This window comes from Pleurodeles waltl, chromosome 3_1, assembly GCF_031143425.1.
Source record: "Pleurodeles waltl isolate 20211129_DDA chromosome 3_1, aPleWal1.hap1.20221129, whole genome shotgun sequence".
Taxonomy (NCBI): domain Eukaryota; kingdom Metazoa; phylum Chordata; class Amphibia; order Caudata; family Salamandridae; genus Pleurodeles; species Pleurodeles waltl.
In genome coordinates this window covers 1971867299-1971885476 of record NC_090440.1, presented here as the reverse complement: position 1 = coordinate 1971885476, position 18178 = coordinate 1971867299, and the positions used below count along the sequence as shown (strand labels likewise).

At 46.8% G+C, this 18178-nt stretch overlaps 1 protein-coding gene across 8 annotated transcripts in view; it reads right to left on the bottom strand.

Annotated features, from left to right (window-relative positions):
* ALDH3A2 (aldehyde dehydrogenase 3 family member A2) overlaps window positions 1-17646 on the bottom strand; it is a 325020-nt gene extending 307374 nt beyond the window's left edge. For 2 of the 8 annotated variants that reach the window (XM_069226358.1, XM_069226364.1), the window contains exon 1: window positions 17516-17646. Coding sequence is in view for 2 of the 8 variants with exons in the window: in XM_069226362.1 (XP_069082463.1) it covers window positions 17294-17300 (7 nt within the window). In the remaining 6 variants the exon portion in view is untranslated. Of the gene's footprint in view, window positions 1-15923; window positions 16053-16315; window positions 16339-17293; window positions 17391-17515 lie in introns of those variants that run through there. The other 6 variants (XM_069226359.1, XM_069226360.1, XM_069226365.1 and 3 more) reach the window with 6 other exon arrangements.
* Window positions 17647-18178: the final 532 nt, after the last annotated feature.

Sequence of the window (18178 nt, the reverse complement as noted above, 5' to 3'; positions counted from 1 at the left end):
AACACTACATTTCCCATAACATCAAAACAGTCACATGACCAACCATAGAGGGTCCTCTATATAAACATTCTGACATCATAAACGTCCTCTTTCTTTGCTGCTCTGCAGCCAGTTAAGTGCATGCCAGTGTCTAATGTTGTAACTAATTATTATTCTGTGTTCACTGCGATCGACACGGCGCTCTGCGTGTGCCGAAGACTGATTTATTGACTTGCTGTTTTATTCCAGGTTGGAGCGCTTCGTCCTCCGATCATTCGCAACTCCTTTATTTTGTGGAGCAGGAGAGGGAGCAGAGACGCGACCGCCATCTTGGGTCGGTCGCGTCTCCTCGTTCTAGCCTCAGCTAGACGTGTGGCACACGCGCGTATCGACCGCGTTCGTTTTTCTCCACGTTTGGAGGCTTGGGGCAGCGTGGACGGTGCGCTCCACTGTTTTGGTCCTCTTTTACCCCCAAAGTTGATTTATTTTACCTCCTTATGCCTTCATATCGCTCCCCACGCCCTGAGGCATCTGTGAGTGCCCGGTGTTTTAAAATTTTGCACAGGCTCTGTCTAGAGTGCTTCTGGCGCCTCCCTCCACTCTAACTTGAATCCTGCGACTGTGGGGTTGCACTCCCCTTACACAGTTCTACTTGTACTTAAATCCCCAGTACGACCCCTATGAAGAGGACAGAGGGGAATACCAAGAGTTCCCTCCTTCATTTGAAGAAAGCTTGGTGAAAGCAATGGACTCCAATGTCCAATTGTCAGTTAACAAGGCTTTGGCCAGAGCGCTATGCCCCCTGACCTCCCATCTTAAGGGCTTTGCACGCCAGTAAGGCTGGTACTGCCTCTTCCGGCTTCTAGCGATCCGGTTCCTACTCCAGCCTCACACCAAGAGGGAAAAGACACAGGGCAAAATTAAGGCAAAAGTATGGCATTCGGACGCTTTGGAAAAATTGTCTACGACAATTCTGAATGAACATGAGTCATTCTCAAACACAGGCATCCTCTTCTGATGATCCTTGTAAGGTATTGGACCCGTCGGGTTCAGACTCATCCAAGGCCTACTCAGATAGTGATCAGGACGACGTTCCTGGCCCCAGTAAAAAGACGATAAGATCAGAGATCCGACCCAGGTCCCAGTCCCCCAAAAGGTGCTTACATTTGATCCCTCTGAAATTATTCACCCCCATTCCACCAATTGGTCTTCTCTTCATGAGGTAGCAAAATATGTGCAAGCGCATCTTAGACAAAGTTTTGATAAGGAGGTCAGGGTGAGGATTAAATCTGAATGTCCCAGGCCAGACCTGGAGGGCAAAGTGGCGGACACACCCAACGTAGACCCTACGATGGTCAATTTTATGAAGGAATGGACCAGAGATCCCAAAAAGGGCTGGACAGAGGCTGGCGGTCCTGCCAGGATAAACTGCTTGATCTTTCAGGACCCCAGACGAAGATACTGGACATGGGGTTCCTTGCAGAGGAGTCTGCACTTCAGGTTGGTCCGGACATTTAAAACGGTTGGGCACAACATGCAGTATGCCAGCTGGGCAATGCCAATGTAGCCATGTCCACCGAATAGAGAAGATCGATTCTCATCCGGATGATCCAAAATTGAACGATCTGGCTTCATCCGAATCAGGTCCTGTGGTACAAGGTCTATTGTTTGGGGGTTTTGTCAAGGACCTAGCAAAGTGCCTTAGACAAGGCACATTTGTCTTTAAAGAAAGTTGTCCGCAATACCCTTTTTGGAATGGCCGGACAATACAGAGCCCGTTCGTCAGGCTGGGTATTTTATCGAGGCTCCCAGCGAGAAGCCTTCAACAGGTCTTAAGGCTCCTAGCAGGAACACGGCCAGACCTTCTACCCTACCAGATCCAGAGGTCGTTAGCGCTTCCATAGAGGAAGAGGTTACCAAAAGGGTCCCCAAGACACAGGATATTCAGGTGAGAATTATACCTTATTCAGAGGTGGTGTTGGGGGGGGGTAAAGGGGGAGGGGGAGGATTCAGTTCTTCAGGCACAACTGGGAGATCATTACACAAGATGCATGGGTCCTAAAGTCGGCATAGGGATACAAACTAGAGTTTGATAATCCTCCAATTCAGGACTACCCCCCCCCCAACCCGGGAGATTTTTTTTTCCCTACTAAATCAAGAACTCATTGCAGAGGAAATTCTTTCCCTGCTTCTCAAAGATGCCATTTGTCTTTCCTCTCCTCATCCCGGGGTATTTAATCAGCAACGTTTTCCTGGTCAGCAAAAGAGGCGGGTTCCCGTTTAGTTCTCAATGTAAAAAAAAAATAAATAAAAAAAAAAAAGGAAGGAGACTGGATGGTGAAACTGGATTTGAAAGATGCGTGTCTCTCGGTCCCCATTTTCGCACCTCACAGGTGCTTCCTTCAATTCTTTTGGCAGGGGCAATGCTACGAATACAAAGTTCTGCCGTTCGGTCTCTCTTTGGCCCCACGGTGCTTCACCAAGCTGATGAGACCAGTGGCAGAAGCTCTCCATGCCAGGAGCGTCAGGTTAATCGTGTATCTCGATGACTTAATCCTGATGGCCCAGGATCCACAGACTGTGATTGTCCATTTGTCTTGGACAATTCAGCTATTACAGGAACTGGGATTTCTCATCAACCAACCGAAATCATCCCTGATTCCCTCCCAACAGATGGAATATTTGGGATTTCAGATCGACTCGGCGTTGTCCCAGTTAGTGCTTTCCTCACAGAAGATTCAGATTATCAAGAGGGAATTGAGATCTGCCTTGCGAGACCAGATAATATCGTTGCGATCCATAGCTCTGATTGTAGGTCTCCTGGCCTCGTCTATTCAGGCGATTTTCCCAGGTCCCCTGCATTACAAGGCCCTCTGACGTCTCAAAATTCAACACCTACCAAGGGGGTTGTCATACTCCGACCAGGTGCAGCTATCCGCGGAGGCTAGGCTGGAAATTAACTGGTGGTTGAACCACATATAGGCCTGGAATGGCAGGGCAATTTTTGGCAATGTTCTGGATGTTCTGGAATTGGATGTCAGCAGGTGGGGTTGGGACTCCAGGTGTGGGCCCCTCTCCACGGGGGGGGGGGGGGGAGGTCGTTGGACAGAGGATAAACTCCAACTTGACATCAATTGTCTGGAGCTGTTGGCGAGCTCCTTTGCAATCAAGAGCATCTCACCAGTCAAGTCAGACTGTTGCATTCTGCTGAGGATGGACAACGTCTCAGCGGTACACTATGTCAACAGACTGGGGGGCACAAAGTCTTGCATGCTAGCAGAGATTGCCAAGGATTTGTGGCATTACTGTCTACAGCATTGGATTTTGGTCACTGCTGAGTACCTTTCGGGCACGAGGAACTCTGTGGCGGATTGGTATTCCTGACATCTCTGAGACTTCAGCGACTGGAGGTTACACCTGAATGTTTTCATACAACTCAATCGCATTTGGGGTCCTTGTTCAGTGGACCTGTTTGCCTCCCGATCCAATCAACAGATTCCGTCTTTCTCCAGTTGGCGTCTGAATCCGGAGGCTTTAGCGACGGATGCGTTCTTGCAGGATTGGTCCCCCCCACAGGGGTTACGCATTCCCGGCATTCAGCATGATCTCCAGAGTTCTCTCTATGATGAATCGGCAGAAAACCGAGGTAGTGTTAATAACACTTATGGAGGGCTCAAACATGGTTCCCTCAGCTTCTGGAAATGCCATGCGACATCCCTCATCTTCCGAATCTCTTACAGGATCCAACAGGCCTGCAACATCCTCTGATTTTGTCAAACCAGCTCAAACTAGTGGCATGGAAAGTTTCAGGGATAGATAGAAATTGCCAGGAATTTTGGCTCAAGCTTCCACCTTTATTAACCAGGCCTGGTCCAGTAATACCCATAAACTATATGCTTCGGCATGGAGGAGATGGGTTTGCTGGTGTAACGAGAGGAGTTTGGTCCCTCTCAAGCGGATCTATGTTCCGTAATCAATTTCTTAACATTTTTAGCTTGTAGATCAGTGAACAATTATAGATCGGATATTTCTGCAGGAAATATTCCCGTCAACCATAACCCTGTTGGGGAGGATCCATTACTTCATATTCGTAATATCTTGCCTCTCCAGGCACTATATTCTTAAATAATGACCATTTGTAATAAGTACAATACCTTCAGTGCTAAAATTCAAACCCAAGCCTGAACCAATTAATATAACACCAAACCAAGCAAGCTCACCTACAAACCAAGCAAGCTCACCTAGAGCTGGATGACGAGGATGTGAGGTCCAACATCCATTCAAGAGTAACATAGATCTGGGTTTCTGTAAGAGATATAGTATTCAGTCAACTAGTCCTTGGCTTACTAAAGCCAAGTACAAATACAATGGAAACCCCACAGAAAGCGACTCACTAAGGAGAGTACTCCAAGAACAACACATGTAGTATTATGAGCTCAGAGTTCGGCGTGCGGCATGCAGCGTGGCATGGTGTGACCCTAAGCGATACACAAACTGGAGGTGCCTTGAGGGCTGCTACAGCTTCACAATGTGAAGGTGATGAGGGAATGCCTACGTTAAAGAGTCCTGCGGTAATACTACAATTTCCTTGGTTACAGATGTGATGGGTGATATAGGGGTGTGAAAGGTAGCTCGGGTATTTGGTGGGAGGCGGCAAATCTAAACCCATCACACAAAGTGGTAGGGCAGGGGAAATAGGTTACAGGAGTTCCTACGACGGTATTTCATATAGATATTGTAAGAGGTAATTGAATACATGCATAGATTTTCCAGATAACAGGAGAGACACATCGCTCAAGGTTCTCTTCTGGAATGTGAATGGGTTGTAAACAAATTGAAGAGAGGGGTAGTTATATGTTAACTATCACATCAATCATCAGACTTAAAGGCGCTGGGGTTGACATCCCCAGGGAGTCGTAAAACCAGCAGTGCAGCAATACTCATACACAGTGAACTCAATGCAATCCCTATCACATATGGACTACTTCCTGGTACCAGCATGTTATGGGCACATATGAGAGACCTTAACCCCTTCCCTGCCAGGCCTTTTCCCCCTCCTGTGCCGAGCCTTTTTTTGGCTATTTGGTGCAGTTCGCGCTTAGGCCCTCATAACTTTTTGTTCACATAAGCTACCCACGCCAAATTTGCGTCCTTTTTTTTTTTTCCAACATCCTAGGGATTCTAGAGGTACCCAGACTTTGTGGGTTCCCCAGAGGACAAGAAATTAGCCAAAATACAGTGAAAATTTCATTTTGTTTTTCAAAAAAATGGGAAAAAGGGGCTGCAGAAGAAGGCTTGTGTTTTTTTCCCTGAAAATGGCATCAACAAAGGGTTTGCGGTGCTAAAAATCACCGGCTTCCCAGCTTTCAGGAACAGGCAGACTTCAATCAGAAAACCCAATTGTTCAACACAATTTTGGCATTTTACTAGGACATACCCCATTTTTACGATTTTTTGTGTTTTCAGCCTCCTTCCAGTCAGTGACAGAAATGGGCATGAAACCAATGCTAGATCCCAGAAAGCGCAACATTTCTGAAAAGTAGACAAAATTCTGAATTCAGCAAGGGGTCATTTGTGTAGATCCTACAAGGGTTTCCTACAGAAAATAACAACTGAAAAAGAAAAATATTGAAACTGAGGTGAAAAAAACATCAATTTTTCTCTACGTTTTACTCTGTAACTTTTTACTGCAATGTCAGATTTTCAAAAGCAATATACCGTTACGTCTGCTGGACTCCTCTGGTTGCGGGAATATATAGGGCTTGTAGGTTCATCAAGAACCATAGGTACCCAGAGCCAATAAATGAGCTGCACCCTGCAGTGCGTTTTCATTCTATACCGGGTATACAGCAATTCATTTGCTGAAATATAAAGAGTGAAAAATAGCTATCAAGAAAACCTTTGTATTTCCAAAAAGGGCACAAGATAAGGTGTTGAGGAGCAGTGGTTATTTGCACATCTCTGAATTCCAGGGCGACCATACTAGCATGTGAATTACAGGGCATTTCTCAAATAGATGTCTTTTTTACACACTCTCTTATATTTGGAAGGAACAAATGTAGAGAAGGACAAGGGGCAATAACACTTGTTTTGCTAATCTATGTTCCCCCAAGTCTCCCGATAAAAATGATACCTCACTTGTGTGGGTAGGCCTAGCGCCCGCGACAGGAAACACCCCAAAACGCAACGCGGACACATCACATTTTTTTAAAGAAAACGGAGGTGTTTTTTGCAAAGTGCCTACCTGTAGATTTTGGCCTCTAGCTCAGCAGGCACCTAGGGAAACCTACCAAACCTGTGCATTTTTTAAAACTAGAGACCTAGGGGAATCCAAGATGGGGTGACCTGTGGGGCTCTGACCAGGTTCTGTTACCCAGAATCCTTTGCAAACCTCAAACTTTGGCTACAAAAAACAAATTTTCCTCAAATTTTGGTGAGAGAAAGTTCTGGAATCAGAGAGGAGCCACAAATTTCCTTCAACCCAGCGTTCCCCCAAGTCTCCCGATAAAAATGATACCTCACTTGTGTGGGTAGGCCTAGCGCCCGTGACAGGAAACGCCCCAAAGCACAACGTGGACACATCACATTTTTTTAAAGAAAACAGTGCCTACCTGTGGATTTTGGCCTCTAGCTCAGCCGGCCCCAGGGGGGGGCAGAAATGGCCTAAAATAAATTTGCCCACCACCCCCCCCCAGGAGCAACCCCTGCCTATGGGATCGCTCCCCCTGCGTGACATTGGCACCAAAAAAAAAATAATACCCGGTGCCTAGTGGTTTCTGCCCCCTTGGGGGCAGATTGACCTAAAATCGTCCAATCAGCCCCCCAGGGGGACAGAAATGGTCTAAATACAATTTGCCCCCCAGGGGCGCAACCCTTGTCTAAAATAAATGTGCCCCCCCCCCGGGGAGCGACCCTTGCCTACAAGGTCGCTCCCCTTGCATGACAGCGCAAAAAAAAGATCCCTGGTGCCTAGTGGTTTCTGCCCCCCTTGGGGGCAGATTGACCTGCAATCGGCCAATCTGCCAAACGGTCTAAATACAATTTGCCCCCCAGGGGAGCGACCCTTGCCTAATGGGTCGCTCCCAATCTGTAAAAAAAAAAAAGACGCAAAAAAAACATTTGCCCTGGCGCCTAGAGGTTTCTGCTCCCATGCCAACCCCCCCCCCCCCCCCCGGGGGCAGATCGGCCTAATCCCAATAGGCCAATCTGGCAGAAATGGCCTAAAATAAATTTGCCCGCCCCCGGGGAGCGACCCTTGCCTACAAGGTCGCGCCCCTTGCATGACGGCGCAAAAAAAAGATCCCTGGTGCCTAGTGGTTTCTGCCCCCCTTGGGGGCAGATTGACCTACAATCGGCCAATCTGCCAAATGGTCTAAATACAATTTGCCCCCCAGGGGAGCGAACCTTGCCTAACGGGTCGCTCCCAATCTCTAAAAAAAACAAACAAAAAAAAAAAAAAAAAAATTTGCCCTGGCGCCTAGAGGTTTGGCAGATTGGCCTAATACCAATAGGCCAATCTGGCAGAAATGGCCTAAAATAAATTTGCCCCCCCACCCCCCCGGGAGCGACCCTTGCCTACAAGGTCGCTCCCCTTGCGTGACGGCGCAAAAAAAAAGATCCCTGATGCCTAGTGGTTTCTGACCCCCTTGGGGCAGACTGACCTACAATCGGCCAATCTGCCCCCAAGGGGGGTAGAAATGGTCTAAATACAATTCGCCCCTCAGAGGAGCGGCCCTTGCCTAATGGGTCGCTCCCAATCTCTAAAAAAACAAACAAACAATTTGCCCTGGCGCCTAGAGGTTTCTGCCCCCAGGGGGGGCAGAAATGGCCTAAAATAAATTTGCCCCCTCACCGTTCCCGGGGAGCGACCTTTGCCTACAAGGTCGCTCCCCTTGCGTGACGGCGCAAAAAAAAGATCCCTGGTGCCTAGTGGTTTCTGACCTAAAAATCGGCCGATCTGCCCCCAAAGCGGGCAGAAATGGCCTAAATACAATTTGCCCCTCCAGGGGAGCGACCCTTGCCCATTTGTAAAACATAACAACAACAAAAATCCCTGGTGCCTCGTGGTTTCTGCCCCCCGTGGTGGCAGATCAGCCTAATTAAAATAGGCTGATCTGGCAGAAATGGCCTAAAATAAATTTGCCCCCCAGGGGAACGACCCTTGCCTAAGGGGTCGCTCCCCTTACATGAAAAACAAACAAACAAAAAAAACTCCCTGGTGTCTAGTGGTTTCTGGCCTCATAGAAATAGGCCGAAATGGCCTAAATATAATTTGCCCCCTAGGGGAGCGACCCTTGCCTAAGGGGTCGCTCCCCACCTCAAACCGCTGACGTCACAGGGGGGGGGTTGGCCGTCACAGGGGGGGGGTTGGCGGGGTGGAAGGGGAAGGGCTTCCCCTTCCATCCCTGACTTGGGGGGGGGGGAACCCCACAGAGGGAGCGCTAGTGCTCCCTCTGGGCTGGGTGCCCAGGACGTAATGGTTACGTTCTGGGCACAGCAGCACTGTGCCGCAGGACGTAACCATTACGTCCTCGGCACAGAAGGGGTTAAGCACCTGATGAGAGGCATATCTGATCATTCCCCACTAAGCATGAGGCTGCAGCAAACTGGGCCACCTTCCATCACAGGCTTGATCCTTGGGTATGGAAGGGCTAGGCAACAAAGGGGTTTACCTAGGGGGTGACAGGCAGGTACTTCAGGGAGAACAAGGTACTGGTGAAGTCGGGGTGATCCTCTGGGAGGTAAAAAGATAGTGGTGAGGGAACAATTGATCTCTCAGATGACAGGGCTCAAACAAGATGGGGAAGGGAGAAAGCTGGAAGAAAAATTATCCATCCAGGAGGCACTACACAATGACTCCCTGGACATAAAACTGGCCGCCCAAAAAGAACACACAAAGGACAAATGGAGGTTGTAGGAGGCTGGCCTGGTTTGTAGTGGGTACCTAGAGGTACTTACACCTTATACCAGGTCTAGTTATTCCTTATTAGTAAAATATAGGGAGTGTCTAGAAGCCAGGCTCTCTAGGGGTAGTGTGAATGAGCAGTCAAGGCCTAACTAGGAGACGTGCAAAGCTCATGCAATACCACTAAAGTTACACAGTACTTCACACACATGAAAGAAAATACTCAGTGTTACAAAAAATAAAGGTACTTAATTTTGGTGACCCAAATGCCAAAAATACTACAGTTACTATACTCCCTTAGGAGATAAGTAATACACAAATCATATACACTAGTATGCAGAAATAGCTGTAACAATAGATAGAAAACAGTGAAAATCACAATAGTTAGAAATGGGCCTAGGGGGAACACAAACCACATATTAAGAAAGTGGATCACGAATGTCGGTTTCCCACCTAGGCAAGTGTAGAGGGGCGCTGGGAGCATTGAAAACACCAAAGGTAAGTAATAGAACCCACCCCAGAGCCCAGGAAAGCAGGAGTAAAATCACAGTAACTTTCCTAGAACACACAAGAACACCAGAAAGAAGATTATGCAGGAACCGGAAGAGACTGCAAGATGCCAACAATGGATTCCTAGACCTGAAGACCTGTTGAAGAAGGGTCTAAGTCCAAGAAGCACTGAAGAGTCAAGGGAGAACAGGAACCCCTGCTAACCCGGATGAAGGTGCTAAAGAAGAACCAACGGTGGAGAAAGTACTGCACCCAAGAAGACAGATGCGGGTTCCTGGTTGGTGCAGATGATGTCCCATGCCGGATGGATGATTGCAGTCTGGTTTGCGTTGCTAGATTCCACCAACAAGCCTTGGCACACGCAAAGCTCAAGGTTAGCGGCAAATGGCGCTGCCTGAAACCAGGAAGGACCTGGTGGACTCTACCCAGGAGGGGGATCTCAGCAACTCCGAAAGCCCCCAGAAGACCGGACAGCACGCACAGGAGTCCCATAGCATGGGGTTAAAGGAGGTGCTGAAGGGTCCCACGCCGCCGGAGAACCACTCAGGAAGCTGTGCGTTGCAGGATAGAGTGCTGGGGGCCAGAGCTGCACAGTGCACGAAGAACTTCGTGGAAGGATGCCAACAAGCCTTGGCATCTGCAAACACATGGTGCACGAGGGTACTGTCTTGCGTGGGGAGGCAAGCTCTTACCGCCACCAAAGTTGGACAGTAGGACGTCAGCACCATCGGGACCACTCCAGTCCACCACCCATGGTGCTGGATCCACGAACTTCATCAGGAGAGGGGACCCACGCCACTGGTTGTCGCTGCAGAGGGGTGCCTGCTGAAGCAGGGGAGTGACTCCTTCACTCCAGGGGAGATTCCTTTGTTCTTCTGGTGCAGGCTGAAGACAGGCTGTCCTCCAAGGATGCACAACCTGGAAACAGTTGCAGTTGCTGGCAGGAGCTGAAGATACAATGTTGCAGAAGTCATCTTTTCTTCTTTGTTGCAGTCTGTAGAGTTCCTGAAGGGTCCAAATGCAGTTTCTTCGGCAAGAAGGTGAAGTAAAGGATGCAGAGGATTCCTGCTGGAGTCTTGCAACCTGAATCTGAAGAACCACCCAAGAGAGAGACCCTAAACAGCCCTGAAAGGGGGATTGGTCAGCTAAACGGGTAAGCACCTATCAGGGGAGGACTCAGACGTCACTTGCTGGCACAGGCCACTCAGATGCTCCCACAGTTCCCTGCCAACTTGGAATCCAAGATGGTAAAACCCAGGGACCCTCTGGAAGAGCTCTGAGCACCACCGCTGGGGTGGTGATGGACAGGGGAGTGGTCACTCCCCTTTCCTTTGTCCAGTTTCTGAGGTTCCCTGAACCGGTGTAGACTGGATTATGCAAGGAGGGCCCCAAATGTGCCCTTCAACGCATTTCCAGTGGGCGGGGAGGCTACCCCTCCCAAGCCTGTAACACCTATTTACAAAGGGACAGGGTGTAACACCCCTCTCCCAAAGGAAATCCTTTGTTCTGCCATCCTGGTCTTGAGCGGTTTGAGTAACAGGAGGGCAGAAACCTGTCTGAGAGGTGGCAGAGCTGGGGCTGCCTGGAAAAATCTCAGAAGGCTGTATTGACAGTACTGGAGGTCCTCTAAGGAGCCCCCAGAGTGCTTTGAATCATACAACCAATGCTTGTAAAAGCATACGGGTATGATTCCTACATGTTTGATACCAAACATGCCTATGTTCGGAGTTACCATTATGTAGCTGGACATAGGTAGTTGCCTATGTCCAGTACACGCATAAAATGGTTTCCCCGCACTCACGAAGTCTGGGAAAATGGTTCTGGAGGTCGTGGGGGAACCTCTGCTAGTGCAGGGGTGCCCTCACCAGGGATGTGGAATTCCTATCGCCCAACACCAAACCCTTTGGCTGCCAGTTTACAGACAAGGGAACTGTTTGAAGATGTGGTAATATGTGTCCATATGTTTATGCTGTTCGAACTTGGTATTTACTGTTTATTAATGAAAAGCCTTCATTATTAGGGTGAGCGCTGCAAATAAACGTTTTAAGGTCACACTGCACTACTGACAGTGGTTCCAGTATAAAAAAATATATAAAAAAAAAAAGAAAGTGCACACACGTTTGAAAAGTTTAACAATATGAGGCTAAGCATAATGCTCCCAGAATGCTCTCTGATTAGATGCAAATGTTTGCAGAAGCTTGTAAGCATGAGTGATGATTCTTTGCTTTCAAAATAAAAAATTTCTGGGAAAAAAAATGCAAGTTGGAAAAAAAATATTTTGCTACTAATTAATTTTAGGTGCTATTTCTTTGAAGCGTCATTTAGTAAAATGTGTTGATGCACGCTAGTATTTCCCAAAAATATTTCTAATGGAAAAATCACCGTACCCCTTTTCAACAAGATTATGGGAAGCATGAAAATAAACAAACACTAGCAAAGCCAACCAAACTGACATTTTTTTTTTTTTTTTTTAGGCTTTTGGTTTCGTCAGTGCGTGTTGATTTGACATGGCTTTTGTAACACTTTATTGATATGGGAGCTGCCAGCCTCTCACCATTGTAGCAAACACTGGCAAAATAAAAAATAAAAAAAAAAAAAAAGTTTTTGGGTCTCAAAAAGCAGACACTGACACCAGTGGCAAAACAAAGGTAAAGCCAGATAGAGAGAGAAAAATAAGTTTTATAAAAACAAAATGTCTTTGTTAATGCCAGACCTAATTAGGGGCCCAATTCGTAAAGAAAAATCACAAAAGTGCACCCAGAATATGTCTTTCAATTAGTGGCTTTCATGAATTCACAAGAACTTACAGAAGTAGGCCAGGAAAACATACTCCTAGAAAATATTTGTGAACTGTATTTTAGCACGAGCAAATATGCATGTGTAGCTGAGCTCATGTGAGAATCTGTTGAGAGTTTACAAGCTCACTTTCCCTCCAACCACTTTTTTCTCATCCCTGGAAGAACTTCTACTTCTGCTGATGTTAGGAGTAAATTTCCAACCTTTCTCATTATGGGAAAAAATTAGAAAAGAGCTGGTGAAAATCCTTAAAACATGCAGGTTAGTAGGTTTGGAGACTCAAAGGCATTCCAGCCCTTGAACTATTGCTTACCGCTTCCTCCAGCCCCAGGACATAGATCTGCGGAAAAGTGGCAAAATAAGGAAATTGCTACAGTAGGGATTGAAATTGCAAGTATTCACGCCCTACAACAGTGTCCTGGCATAGTCCAAGCTCTTATATAATGAGATTGCTGCCATGTGTCGCCACACTACATGGCGCCAAAGGGACAAGTAGATATTTTTACAGGACAAGTAGATTTAAGAACCAACGTGTCCCATGGACAAGTAGATATTTTAATAAATTTCACAACCCTGCCTCACACATAGGTACTCTGCACTTTTACCCTCAGGGATGGAGGGCCTGCTATAAGGGTGACTATACGCGACCTGGTGCAGTGTAAATGGAAGTGAAAGGGTGCATGTACCTTTTCACGCAGGTTGCAATGGCAGTCCTGCAGAACCCTTTGCATGGGATCCCTATGGGTGGCAAAAAGATATGCTGCAGCCCTTAGGGATCCCCTGGAACCCCAATGCCCTGGGTACCTCAGCACCATATACTAGGGACTTAAAAGGGGGCACCAGTATGGCAATTGTGAGTGAAATACTGAGTTATCAGTATGCAATAACCATAATTTAAGGGAGAGAGCATAATTACTGGGGTCCTGATTAGCAGGATCCCAGCAGACACAGTCAAACACACTGACAAACAGGCCAAAAGTGGGGGTAACCATGCTAGAAAGAGGTCAACAGGTGATTACTGGAACAGGAGGCAAGGTCCATTCACACGAGGTTGGGAACAAAGTAGGGAAACTCCTGGCATAGCTGGTGAGGAGGAAACAAGGCCAACGATGGGTGCAGAAAGCATATACAGATGAAGGCCAATCAGTGGAAATGGCCGGGAATATTGCACAAACATTTGCAGGCTTTCTGAGAGACATATATGCCCCACGCACCTGAAATGAGAACAGAGAGGATCTGGATACTTTCTTCAATGATATCTCAGTCCCCAGACTAGGGAGAGAGTCAAGGACACTCCTAGACAGGAAAATAGAAGAGGTCCTGATGCACTTAAAGAGTGGGAAGAATCCGGGCTCGAAAGGACTGCAGCCATATTTCTTTACATAAGTAGCTAGGTGGTGAAGCCAATTAGAACAATGCTTTATGAATCCAAAGAGGCAGGGGAACTCCCTCGAGACCTGCGACAAAAGTACTTATTCATAAACACAGGAAACCCCAAAACTAAGCTTCTCATAAAGGGCCGATATCTCTCCTCAACATGAAACCAATAACCTTAGTGAACCGCTTGATGCGGGTGATACAGGACATTGTAGCTTAAGGACCAAATGGCCTTTGTGCCACAGAGGTGCACTAACCAAAACATCTAGCAGTTGTTCAGGTGCCTGACACAGCACAAGGCATTTCAGGAACCAGCAGTATTGGTAGCATGGATGCCAAAAAAACATATTTTTCTCTGGAATGGCCCTGTATGACAGCTCTTCTGGAGTGCATGGGATTTGGCCCCCTCCTTCTTGGCATGGGCGTGGCTACACCCACCCAACAGCTCAGGTTAAGGTGAACAGAACACTTTCAGGGAAGTCTGCACTGCAGACAGGAACGGGGTGGGGTGGCCCCTCTGGAAAGGTTGGAGGGTTATAGAAAATGGGACATGCTGAGCACCTGTAAAATAGAGGACATCTGGGACAACACTAAGATGATAAACTTCACTGAGCTGCAGACACAATAACTGCAAATTAGACATATTTTGAAAGACTGTACTGATACACCAAATTACATTCCTGATGAAAGTCCCAATAAATATAGAGTGTAGGTGTCCCCCTCCACAGACACGGCATATCTAAAATATACAACTCATTATTGGCAAACAGCCTCTCCCCACTGAGGGTGTTAAGGGAAAAATGGGAAGATAATCTGGGTATTCTAGGGACGATTACTGGGAAGCAGACTGCAGGTATCCTTGGGGAGGTGCTGATCCAGCTTGGTTCCGACTGATTCAACTGAAGCTCCTTCATAGAGCTTAATGCACTTAAACAAGACTTTATGCTATGAGCACGGCAGACAAAGATAGATGCCTGAGGGGATGTACATTGAAAGGCATGCTTTTGCACATGGAGTGAGGTCATTCTGGATATGGGTTCCGAGTAGTGTTCCCAGACCCTAGATGAGACGCTGGATTTGTTTCTGTGATTGATACTACTAGGACTATGGGAAGATCTCTTGCTGAATAGGTACTCAGTCCTCTTTTGTAATGTGGCACTAACGGTAGGTAGCTAGACGCGACATCATCCACAATTGGGGAACTGCAGATATCCTGCCGATGGGAAGCAAACATGAACTGGTGCATGTGAGCCAAAGAGCAAATATATTTAAAAAACGGCCATGCCCCCAAATATTTACCGGAACTTGGGGGTCCATGGAAAACCTGATGGAGAAGACAACCTAAAAGACTGGGTTTGAGACCAGCTAACTTGTAAATGAACTAAAAAAGAGTGAAGAACTGGTGAGACAACGAATATCAAATGGAGACAGCTTGAGGGAAGGGACTAGACTCTTGGAAGAAATTACCAGTTACCTGGTAGGGGAAATGGACTCCTGTTTTCCGAAGGTTGCACATGTTTCCCATCTCAGGGGAGGGTTATCAGTTGTCAACAATGCAAAATAAAACAGATTTTGAAAAGAAAAAAAAAAAAAACTGAACAGAGTGAACTATAAGACGATATGGTGCACTATAGACAGCATCATTTTAAAACCAAACTGCAAATGTTTAAAATGGCTATTTTTAAAATATGAAACACCGAAATACAGAAACAGAGTCCTCTCATGCACCCCTCACTTCACAGGACTGGTCAAAGTGTGCTAAAAAACAGTGTGAGCTGTGATCCTGAGTCCAATGGGGGGCAGGTGCAGTGAGTTTAGGAACGGCATCAAAGGTATGGGTAAAAAAAAAATTATTCTGTAACTATTTTATTGGTCTTTCACATTTAAGTAACTGCATATAAAATAACACATGCCTTAATTGAAAAATAAATACAAGTTAACCTAATCAGTGAGAGATGCATTTATTTATGTTGTGAAACCTCTATAGGTTAATTCACCAGAAAGCCACAGAACTGAATTCTGGTTGGTGCAGTGGGGCATAGTTACTTGTGAGTTTTCAGTGTTACAATATCCCAGCCTGTGAGAAAAAGCACTATGAATATGTACAGCATTACACACAGTATATAATAATAATAGGCTGCCACAAAGCATCTGAGTTACTGAATAATATGTAGACTGTACCAAGTGCAAACATTGTTTTCTAACTGTACCTTAAAAGCACGCACTGCACAGGTCACCAAGTCACCTTATATCTCTCAAAAACAACACTCAAGTCACTCCATCAATTAAAGCAAATACCCGTATATGTAAATAAACAGCCTTTACATTTGCAGATTAACCAAATGCGCATATTTACATTTCTTTCGAGCAGCAGACACCACGGTAAGAAGGCTTATGTCTTGTTCAGCTGTTTGCCCCTCCCTGCGCTCTCCCAGTTCTGCAGAGGCATCTCAAATGTCGGAATTAATTGTCCGTTGACGACTGCCTTTTAATATAAAGCAGGAGAACTGTTTTTAATCAGATTTATTAAGGTTGGGCACGTTGTGCCCACCGGATCCCACCCACTTTAACCTCTGCTTCACAGTAACTCTTAAGAACTTATAAACGCTCGCCACTGCCCCCAGGCCCCTCAAAATGCCAATGAAGCGACACCCATACGTTTTAATTTGGGCTTCAGACAACCAAAGTGGCCCTCACACATTCCCAGTCTACCCACAGAAATCCAAATGACTATCAGAAACCGCTAACCTATACTCTCCGCTGGACTTTTGAAACCTTCAGTGAGCTCTCGGGACAGCTTCTGCCATCGAGTCAGTGCAAACTCCTCTGTTTTCCCTTTGCCAGCACTCACAGACGCCCTCAGCTAGCCCGCAACCATTCTCAACCACTTTTTGTTACCTGTCCCATGCGCCTTTTTTCAGAGACCATCTGCTGACTGTCAGAAGGCACCAGTCACCTTTAACGGTTGTTGGAGGACCTCAGAAGCTCATGCTTTTATTCATTCAGTCATTTCTCACAGACCTTCAGCCAGTCCTGACATATTCAGCCATCTTTTGCCCGCCTCAGCCGGTCCAGGGCCAACTCACTGAACCCTCAGCCAGTCATCACAAACTCTCAATTGGCAATCACATATCCTCAACACGCCTTAGAACACCCTTAGCCGGTGCTAAGAGACCCTCCGATTTGACCTCAGCTGGACTTCAAATACCCTCTCCTAGATACATCAATCTTCACCAGACATACTCAGCTAGCACTCAGAGTCAGCCAGCCATCGTAGACTGTAAATCCTAACTGGTCTAGTTGATCCAAGGGACCCTCAGGGCCCCTCCCTCAAGAGGTTTTTAGACGGCCCATTACATATTTGCTTACTTTTATCCACAATGCTGCGTTTCTACCCCCTCTGCACATTTCAAGGTATGCTTCTGTCATTACTATTCATCTTTAATATTCAAAACTTCGTAATGTAATTGGAAAGTAAATACAACAGCAGAACATTGAAGCATAGAAGGGTCTAATTGAAAAGCAACAATACAATGACACACAGGAGACCCTAGAGAAGATTAGGTGAGAACTAGCATAGCTCTGCGACAATAATCTAAGATATATAGGGGTTGTCCTGTTGTTAAACTAGGCGCGCTCATTTGGACCAGTACTTCCATATCAACCACAGGACTACTCGCCACTCCCCCATGTAATGCCCCAGGCTGCTCTTCGGTGCCATTTCACCTCCCATGGCACTCCGTCCCGCTCTGCTCTCCAGTTACTCCAACCCGCCTAGCCGTTCTCTTGCATCAATCGGTCCCTTATAACTTCAGTCTACCCAGTGTCATCCCGCCCTCTCCGGGAACTACGTTCCCCTCCGGAGTCACAGGCCACGTCGCCGCACTCTAGTACCACCCGGGTCTCTGTCTATCGCGGCATTCTGCCCCTGCGGACCCCCTCACTCACTTGAGATTAGAGAAGGAACTGCACCAACGCGTGAAGACTTAAAATCATCGGTGAGAATTCCCACTTCAAAAATTCAGCAGTAATGAGCTGTCGCTATACCCCACCCACAGGCCCCGCCCACTATCACGTGCCTGCTGCAAAGCCGGAAGAGAAAAACTGTGTGGCCAGAGATCTAGAGGCTGGCGCCACCTTCAGGCGGTGCGGGCTAAAAGATGACGCCAATTCATGCGCAATTTAGTATGTTACCTACGACATCTAATTATTTCTCAACCATATCGACTTGGATTAGGGAACGATGGGTATGTACTGCCTACTTCATGTTGTGGTCTGACCAAGTTGTGAACGACGCCAGGGTCAGTAGGGTGTGGAGGACTGGTTCGCAAATGAACGATGTATTCAGCACATGTAAGCAGTATTCCTTTCAGGGGGTAGCTTGGTCAGTATGATTGGAGGGGTGTAAGCTCCAGATTTCCCAATATTCATTCTGGGACATTGTTAAATTGGGGATGTTGGGGCACAGCACAGACCACTGACACCGATTTGTGTGAAAAACACTGCTTTATTGAAACAGATGAACGCCACATAAGCAACCCTTGCCTTACAAAACTAACACCTCACTATATACAAATGCTCACCTATGTTAAACTACCCCACTCCTAAATG